The 9799-nt window shown below is 36.3% G+C and overlaps 1 protein-coding gene across 1 annotated transcript in view; it reads left to right on the top strand.

The window, feature by feature from the left end:
• Nucleotides 1-9588, top strand: part of LOTGIDRAFT_167151 (hypothetical protein) — a gene marked incomplete at both ends in the record, with an annotated part of 13773 nt that extends 4185 nt beyond the window's left edge. Inside the window, 18 exons of the mRNA XM_009064632.1 lie at nt 1411-1704; nt 2075-2196; nt 2423-2600; nt 2924-3044; nt 3273-3426; nt 3744-3916; nt 4343-4468; nt 4676-4764; nt 4908-5107; nt 5312-5392; nt 5540-5756; nt 6147-6393; nt 6742-6932; nt 7204-7411; nt 7714-7882; nt 8196-8328; nt 8789-8943; nt 9376-9588. Coding sequence (XP_009062880.1) covers nt 1411-1704; nt 2075-2196; nt 2423-2600; nt 2924-3044; nt 3273-3426; nt 3744-3916; nt 4343-4468; nt 4676-4764; nt 4908-5107; nt 5312-5392; nt 5540-5756; nt 6147-6393; nt 6742-6932; nt 7204-7411; nt 7714-7882; nt 8196-8328; nt 8789-8943; nt 9376-9588 — 3071 coding nt within the window. The remainder of the gene's footprint in view (nt 1-1410; nt 1705-2074; nt 2197-2422; nt 2601-2923; nt 3045-3272; nt 3427-3743; nt 3917-4342; nt 4469-4675; nt 4765-4907; nt 5108-5311; nt 5393-5539; nt 5757-6146; nt 6394-6741; nt 6933-7203; nt 7412-7713; nt 7883-8195; nt 8329-8788; nt 8944-9375) is intronic.
• Between the last annotated feature and the right edge of the window lie 211 nt (nt 9589-9799).

Genomic DNA, 9799 nt, shown 5'->3' with positions numbered 1-9799 from the left:
GCTTTTTTTTTGGCCCCCCCCCCCCCCCCCCCCCCCCTCACCAAAAAAAAAAGACATTGTGACAAAGTGACATTGCTTGTATATCGGCTGCCAGAATTTCTAAAATAAACATCTAACCTCGAACGTAAACTTAATTTAAACTTTTGGTGACTTTGACCATACACGGGCACCAGAACCAGCAAAGCAAAGATTCATGTACTATTGAATTATGTATGAATATTTCTTTCAAAACGATTAATGTATGGGTCAGACTTGCCCAAGTTCGTTATAGAAGCATAAAAGTACAACAGTTAAAGAACGATAACATTAGAGAAGATTATGAAACCCTCCCCCTACACTACTATCAGATAGATCAATATATTGATAAGGGTTGTAATGAAAGATAAACACATGTAATTAACTAATTAAAACACTTATTGTATATCACACTCGTCATAGTAATATATCACTGTATAATATGGTCAGTATGAAGGTTATTGGGTCAATATGTTAGTAGCCATGTTTTTATCTGATTTCTGAACTCTTTCTTAGTTTGAACTAAATTGCTATCTTACGTTTAGCAGGTTTTTGTTAAATGCGGACGAAAATTGTCATCATAGTCCAATCGACATTTCATAAAACAATATAAACCATTTTCCAATTGCACTTCCAAGATGTAAGAAGAATATTTTGATAAACGGCTATGACTTACTGTCCTTAGAATCTCCGGATCTTACCCGAAAATGTTTCAGAGACGTTTATAGACTTATTTTATATCTTGTATTGCTGAGTTCTAAACCCATTCATTATGAGCTATATTTCGGACAACTGTGAGCCTTTTACTCTATTGGTGACTTATAGACAGCCTGGTGAGTTTGGTTTGGTATTATCATATTGTCTACATGAATTTGTATTGAGAAACTAAATATAGTAAGATGTTCCTGATCTAGATCTGGTATATGTACTATAGTGGGTATTTTGAGGAGATTTATAAGATGATATATATCATACTAATTATATTCTATACTGTCAACTCTTTACCGTTATACTATTGATCTATATCATAGTAACATATAATATTTCTGGGTGGGTGTTAATTGAGGATTCTCCACCAGAAAGTAGCGAATAGAAGCTGAAGTGGACGGAAGCCGACAGCTGTGTTTTCTTTCAAAGATACATGGATTTCAGATAAGAATCTTCTTATATCGTTACACACCAATTGCATTTCAAAATGAAATATTTAACTTCAGTTTTGTCGACAAGTACCCCTTGTTTTGTTCAACGTTGAGGTTTGTGTCTAACATCCCAAGAATGTAAACTAGTACGGATTATGAGAGCTAATCATCCCGAACGCTGTACTATATACAAACGCCATTTGTAATATTTCTTTTGATTGATGATAGCAATTGCATAATCTCCATTTTATCCCAGGTGGAACAGTAGTGCAACCGGAAACCTTTGGCGTGGAAGGTCAGATGGACAGTTTAGTACATGAAATTGGTCATAATTTTGGATTATGGCATGTACACCACGGTGTGTCCGAAGTACCATGTGGTGACCAATGTTTGGAAAACGAACCATCTATGATACATGGTGATATGTGTGCTGACACCTTCCCTACTCCTAAAAATCAGGGCTGTCACGATCCCTTACCTACTGAAGATGCTTGTGGTTCCCTGACAGCCTATAAAGATACTCCATTTAGAAATTATATGAGTTATTCTGGTATGTATACAATCCACCTTGCTCAATAAAAATCCGTCCCAAGCTACCCGGGATGATACTCGTGACATTCGGCAATCTTCGACAGTTTCCGTAAAGCTGATGTGTTGTAGAGCGACTTTCACTCCATGGTTTGTTAAGTTGCAACAGATCAAAACCATAAAAACGCTTTCGTATTTCTCATGGTTGAATTCACTGAGTCTTTAATCTTTTACGTCTCCTTAACATATAAACAGTTCTTAATATTCTACTGAATAATCATACATTCATATCTAATATGTCGTTTGTACAGTTAGCAGATCACCCAAGCTAGACAATGATATTATTTCCAGATGTTGCATCGTTTATAAAAAGACAATAATTTTTTTTTCAGCTGATAACTGTAGTAGTGAATTTACGCCACACCAAACAGCCAGAATGCACTGTTATTTAGATTTGGTTTATCAACCTTGGAGGACATCTACAGAACCAGCTCCAATTCCCCTAGCACCCAGGGTAACGTTTCTTTGTTATGTAGTCCACGGGGTGGGAACTAACAGACGGAAAGGAATTAAAACGTGCTGAAATCACAGTATTCCATCTGGCTGTAAGAAATGTTAAAACCGATTAGTCTACAGCTACAAAGTCTCCACTTATCCATTTATTATGAACAGTAAGTTCTAAAAATGGATTATAAAAAATTTTTGACGTTAAATATTTTTTATTGAGTTTATTTGTTTAGATAGCCCCATCTCAAGAAGACTCGGTAACAATAATCTGGACACCACCACTGAGTTCTGGTATCAATGATTGGGAATCTGTCTGTAATCTCTGTTCAACTGATGGATCACTAACTCAATATGCTGTCAATGCTTCTTCACCATCTCCTACAGATAGATGGAGTCCACAACAAGCTACAGGTATGTATGTTTAACCATATCATACAAGTGAAATAAAAGAAACATGACGCTGGTGGTGTTTTACCAATAGAAACAACTGTTGTTCTTAGTGAACCATGGAAAAATTATTACTTAACAAGCTGTACAATCAAATGTAGGATTCCCCCAACTTGATGAAACTAACAGCTCCACTAAAATGGTGGCCCATATAACTGGCATTTTTATTTTGCCGAGCGGTTGTAGAAACGGCAACTCCTTATAGTTTGGATTTTCGAGATCACTTCACACATGCTATATCAAAACACGATGTATTTCCCGAAATTATTTTATTTGAATATGTACAGGTAGTCCTGATGCAGAGAAATGTGATTCTAGTACTAGAGCCTGGATGCCGAATGTCTATAGCTGTAAGAAGAAAGGTTGTCGAATTGATTTATACTTCAAATGGCCAGTCATTCCAGAGAGGTAAGGTAATAGATATCTTGTGTGCAGGTGATTGTGTTGGATATTCAGAGGCCACTGCTGGCTAAAATTGTTAGGTTTAAGGATTCCCTGAAGTTCATCTATCCTGTTCTGAGAAGGCCTGTTTAGTACTTCTAGAGGTATGCACGACAATGAAAGCCGGCTTTGCTATACAGGCTTATAAATTCGTGATTTTTGATGTAGAAATAATATTAAAAATTATGTTTTCAGATTGTCCATCTGGGTGGTATGGAATGCAGTTAATGGTATCAAAAGAATTAAGCTGTATTTTGAAGGTGGACAGTCTAATTTGATCAAAGATTTACCAGCACATTGTGATATGCCTCTTACCTCTAGGTTGAATGTTGATAAAAATCTAACAAAGGTAACAAAAAAATGCGAACCATCAAGAAAGAAACGACAAAGGATAATAATTTAAGTTCATGAAGATCCTGTCCACCAGCTGTCTATAGCCAAACCTATAGGCACTGATCTTTCACAGATTAACTCTCCCTTTCACAGCTGGGATCTTTGGGTAAGATGTCTCATGGTTGTCATACGCAGACCTGCGACCACCATTTGTTCGACACTACCAGAGGCACACATATCAATAGACATATGATGCAATGACCCAGTCTCAATACCTTTACTTTATCATTAACATCGTGAAGATGTATGAATTATATCTATGTGTATTTTCAGATAAGAATTTATACCAAAGATCAGTATGTAGCTATAGATGCTGTGGAAGTAACATCATCACCACAAAACAGTAGATGTGATAATTGTCATCAACTAAAATATCATATTTATAGAGATCCGCCGTTTAAACAGCATCATTTTAAAACAACGCAGACCACACAGTTTACTGATAGGTAGGTTCTGGATATCGTCTGTACATTTGCAAACTCGTAGTTATCAGTGACTAAACTACCATAAGGACTGGGTCAACCAAGTCCATGGGACCCCCTCCCCTAAGGGGTTACCACCTTCAGAAAAAAGCAGGAAAAAAAATGGTAAAAATAAATTTCCAGGGGAAGGAGATCCAAAATACGTAGGCCCACCGGCCCCCACTCATCTCGCCATTAGAAGTTATTTTACAGCCAATAGTCTGAAAGAGCTTTTGGTAATACTACATCTGTAAATATGGTATATGTCAAGGACAGCATATTTTGTAAACCGCCCTCCTTTCAAAAAAATAGTCACAACTCATCGATCATTTTAGGATTTTCTCGATTCGAAGCATACTATATAGTCATATTGTGACAATCGTGCTCGAATTTTTGTTATTTATATTTCAGTGAGGTAGAAATTGGTAAGAGTTATCGTTATTGGATCAAGGCATCTGGTTCGAAGATCAGCCAATCTTCACCATCGTTACATTATAAACATGGTCAGCCATATTGTGGTGATGGAGTCGTCAACCAGTAAGTTTATGTTGGTTTGGTAAACAAATGACATTTCGTGATGTCCGATTTTGTTTGATAGATAGCATTCTCTGATGTTGTTCCAAGGTTTTGCTCTATCACAAGTTCACGATAGGTTATGTTCCTTACTGTAGATAAGTACATCAGATGAGCTTGGAGGGAGAATTCAGATCAAGATGTGATTTTGGTGACTTATTCGTATTTCAGATCAAATGAAGAATGTGATGATAGAAATATTAATAGTTATGATGGTTGTAGTTCAGATTGTCAAATTGAACCGTCGTTTCAGTGTAAAGGTGAGACTATCAAGCATTTGTTTAAGGGCGTTTTGGATACTTATTGTATCTTGTTCAGCAATATGAAACATCTTGTTTAAAGAAAGGCAAGCACTTTAATGCGTTTTAGGTTAAAATCAGAACGAATTTTATTATGTTTGAAGGTGAACCGAGTCTTTGTTATCGACATGATGGTGATGGTGTGTGTGAAGAGTTTGAAAAGACCACCAGTATTAGAGACTGTGGTTTCTATATACCACCGGGTTACATGGACCAATTAGCATCATCAGCTATAGCCAATCCTCAATACCAGCATCCTCATTGTCCAGTTACAGCTGTACTTGGTCAGCCTAGTATTGATCTGGTAAGTATATGTACAGGTTATGGACTTGATGATGATCGTCCTTATCACTCATTAGTTTGGTAGTTTGCAGGTCATCGCCTAGTATGACAACCTGGATTATCACTTCCAGTTGAACTGACAAAACCTTCAGTGGACATTCAATGTAACATTTTACTCTTATCGCAAAGTATTTCTGATTAATATTAAAAAAAGAATTATTTATAGGTTTGCAATCGCCATTTTGATTCCACTGAATCCTGGCATCCATGTGGTAGTTTTACGGAATACGGTGACTTTTGGATTGAGGTAAGTACTTTGGAGGCCATTTTTTTTACCTTTTTTATGCATTATCAATTTTGATACCTACTATGTTTATGAATGTAGATCGAGGTTCATCTAGCATTTTCAATTTCATTTCAATTCCATCTACGTTGTTGCAATTTTCTTTTTTAGGTTTATTTTCCACGACTGGTAGTGGCCACAGAAGTTATCATACATCTTGCTTCAGATGGTTCAGTATTACAAGATTCACTACTGTCCGTGGAATTGATTAAACAGAATAACGAAACGTCCATTCTATCACCAAGAATACATACAATATCATGCGATATTAATCCATTTCATATACCAGTTATACATGATCTCTCACAACCTTTCTATTATACCAAAGGTATGTTGAAAATTGCTCTCTTATTTGGACATTTTAGTATTCTGTGTTCGATCCCAGCAAAGGCTTTGTGTATCCTGTCATTCAAGAAATTAGGGGGTGCGCGTGGCATAAGAGTCTCGCTGATCGGATTGGACAATAACCTACTTGCATTACATGTGGTAGTAGTGAATAAGAGGACGCAATGCATATCTTTTGCAATACAGTTTGGACGGCACAGAATCATTATCAATCACAATCACGAGCATCAATCGATCAAGTCCTCAAATAGACAAAATTCATTAATTGCTACAAAGTTTATTTTTTGAAGAGTCCCGTTTGGTGCAGAATATTCCGCACTTTCTTAAATAGGCCGCTCACAGCGTGACTCTTTTATGTTTTTGCAAATTTCAGGTGTTCGTTTAACATTTACCTCATTCAATATCAGTATATCAGCAGTGAGATTAAGATCTTATAAATATTTAGATCCTATCACAATAGCTAGCTGTACCAAAGATGAACTGTTTAATCCCAGATCAGGGCATTGTGTATCGCACGATAGTCAACTTACTACCTGTCCTCCCTATCTGCTTGATCATTCTACAGTATTATGTACTGGTCACTCTGATGGTGATGAATGTTCGATTACTTGTATTGAAGGGTAAGTACCACCGTCTTCCTGAGGTCTTTCACCAAGCTCTTAAATCCAAGAGGAACACGAGTAAGGGTATCGTTAGTGAGGCAGACTATTCTTTAATGTCTTAGCTTTGATGATTAAGTCTACAATCGTTCATATGGTGGGAATATCTAGTTTAGATCAAGTTTACCCATGATGGTTTGTTGTTCCTCGGTTAAAGTTGGAATACCATCATTGAGACTTTCTCTCTGTTGCTCTCATTCACTTTGGAAGTTTTTAAACATTTGGCAGTCTGTAATGTATGCTTGTCGCCTTCAAGGATTGCTCATAGAACCCAAAAATTATTAATTTAATATTCTGTTCTAATGGCAGATATCGATTAACAAGTACCAATAATAAGATAGTATGTTCTGATGGTCAGTGGTCAAGTTCTAGTCCAGTACGATGTGAACTAGTAGAATGCGGTGTCCCTGTCATACCTCATTCTACCACACACTGCAACTCTGGTACCACATTGTACTCTAATTGTACTTTCAACTGTATACCGCCAGCTAAACACCAAGGTACTGTGTAAAGCTGATGATCATTTTTTGTATTTGCAGTTGCATTTGAAAATCTCGACAGTGGATGTATCATTGTTTATATTTTCGTAACTTTCTATTAACTACAAGAAGAAGATTGACATATCAAAATATCCGAAATGCTGGGGATTTTGAAGGGGGATAACCTGTATAAAAATATCTAAAATCCATTGTGGAACTTGGTTTGTCATTCATTAACATACCTACGATACTACACATAGATAATTTCGGTATTTATTATTGCTATCTTCAGGACAATCGAATACCGTCCAATGTGATGTTAATGGTTTGTGGACTTTACCTCTAGGAGCATGCATCAAACAATGTTCACAACCCAAAGAGATTCCGTTCGCTAAAATAGCATCAAGGAAATGTAGACGAGGACCTCAACCTATTGGTGCCAAATGTAAATATAGATGCCGTAAAGGATTTAAAGTCGAGAGTTCAAGAAAGAAAAAGAGGTGAATTTATTTTTGTTTAAATATGTTTGCTCTATGTCATTTATAACCAAGCAAAATTAAGAATGTAAGATCAAGGTCTGATGATGACGTAAATGTGGAAAACTGAAAAGACAATTCTAAGGAGTTTTTTTTACGTTTAACTTATACTAAGGTTATCGTTGTGATGATCTTCACATTATGAAATATGGAAGCTTTATTTGAATTTGAAAAGAATTTCAAAGTATGAATTTCTTGAGAAGAGACTCTCTGTTTGAAATTTTTAAAATTGATTCTACAGTAACGATATGTATATGTTGTTTCAGAAGAGTAACATGGAGAACCTGTGGTGAGAACGGTGAATGGAGTAATATTGCATGTGAACGTGTAAGATGTCCACCTATAGATCCAGTACATGATGGACAGTACGCTTGTACTGATGGTATAAATACAGGAAGTACATGTACTATGACGCCATGTACTTATTCTAGACAGGTATGTTATAATCCGTCTTTGTCTAGTACTTTATGGCTTGGTGCTTAAGCGTATCCTCCTACGCTATAAACACATAAAATCTAACTCTACTGATTCTAGACATGTATATGTTCTTCCTGGCTGGCTTGTACTTATTCCAGACATGTATATGTTCTTCATGGCTGGCCTATGCCTTTTCCAGACAGGTGTATGTTCTTCCTGGCTGGCTTGTACTTATTCCAGACAAGTACATGTTCACTCTGGTTGATATGGCTTATTTTTGTGCGTATGTACTTTTTACAATATCATTATTATACATAATGGTTCATTACAGTTAATCAAGATAAAATGTATGAAGAATGGTAAATGGAGTGGACAATTTAAAAGTTGTGAACCTTACCAATTATTAAGTTGTTCAAGACCAGTAGCAGTTGATTTAAATTTTAGATGTACACAGTTGGTGGTTGGTATGTTTCTTATATAGGACATTTTATTAGCTTAGTCTTTTAAATTCTTGTAATAAAAATATGTCTCTTTGTTTAAATGAAACGAAAACCATGTAGTATATAGATTGTACATGTTACAACTGGTGAGCTAGAGAGAGAGCTGATGAATTGCCGCCACTGTTCTGAAATTATGTATGTGATTGTACTCGTGAACCACCGTTTCCATAAACCGCGAGCAAAATTTCCAACTCCCAATAGATTCGGATTCTATTTGTATCCATACCTTCTACTGCTGTGGTTGATTGTCTTTTGATTTATATATGTTTCTTCTATCATACTTTCTCTGCACTGCATCCAATCTGAATTTTCCATGAGAAAGCGGTAACACAGTTGCTACCTTTGTCGAGGCGATTTTGCATTTAAAGAACAGGAGCAGACTTCATGGATTTATTTGGTGATTTTACTATTGTCTTCTGTACAGGGTCTTCTTGTCGTGTACGTTGTAAACGATCTACTCATGAACCAATATTAGAAACCAAACACCATATTCCAGTAACAAACCACGAGCCAAGGGAAATAACTCGATATGTCGTCTGCTCAGATTCCAAGGAATGGTATCCTAGTCCAGAATACTTGGTATGTGTGCAAAAATGCAACAAGGTAATATTCCGAATAATTTATTTGGTGTTCTCCTTCTTGGATTTGGAACACCCCCTTTGACTATATAGAGTAACTTAATACAAAACAAACTTAACAAAATTAGGACGTCCCCATCGCATTTAAGAAAATTTTTCCGATAGCGTGTAGGCCACATATCTGTCCAGTCTAATTAAAATTAGACTTAAGTTCCGTTCGTATTTTATTAGTTTCGTTAAAGATTAACAGAATGAAAAGTCAAGGACAGTGTTAGACCTTACTGTAGTGGTTACGTACAAAGCTAATAGCTAATAAAACATTCGAAAGGAAACTCATAAAAGACGAACAGAACCGAGGCTACAGTAGATATCACAGACTTTGAACTAGACACTCAGTAAGCTTAAATAACCTCCACTATACTTGATCTTGTAGGACAGACGAGGCGATGGCTGGTGTGATGAAGTAAATAATAGGGAACATTGTGGCTGGGATAATGGTGACTGTTGTGAATCAACAGCTAAATCGGGATTACTTCCCTTTTCTAGATCTTGTATTGTAGGTTGTACTTGTCAGGATCCTAATGCAATTGAGAATATTTCTAAGTCCAAATTAGCTAGAGCCAGAATAAGTCATTCAAATGGTTGAAATAGTAATATTTTGATAGGATAAATATGCATTTTTTTTTATTTCTAAGACGCAATAGATATTAAAGAAAGGGTTCCAATTGATAATGTCTTTCAAAGAGAGCTCTTTGACATACTTCCTGTTCCTCAAGAAAATCAAATTCGAATGTACAAAGATCCGGGCTATACTGCAAGAGCCTCTTGTTTATAGTCATGGCATGTTCGGTTGTGAC

Source organism: Lottia gigantea (genome assembly GCF_000327385.1).
Source record: "Lottia gigantea unplaced genomic scaffold LOTGIsca_64, whole genome shotgun sequence".
In the NCBI taxonomy this organism is placed as follows: Eukaryota; Metazoa; Mollusca; class Gastropoda; family Lottiidae; genus Lottia; species Lottia gigantea.
The sequence above is the reverse complement of the archived record's forward strand: the minus strand, read 5'-3'. Positions and strand labels throughout refer to the sequence as shown.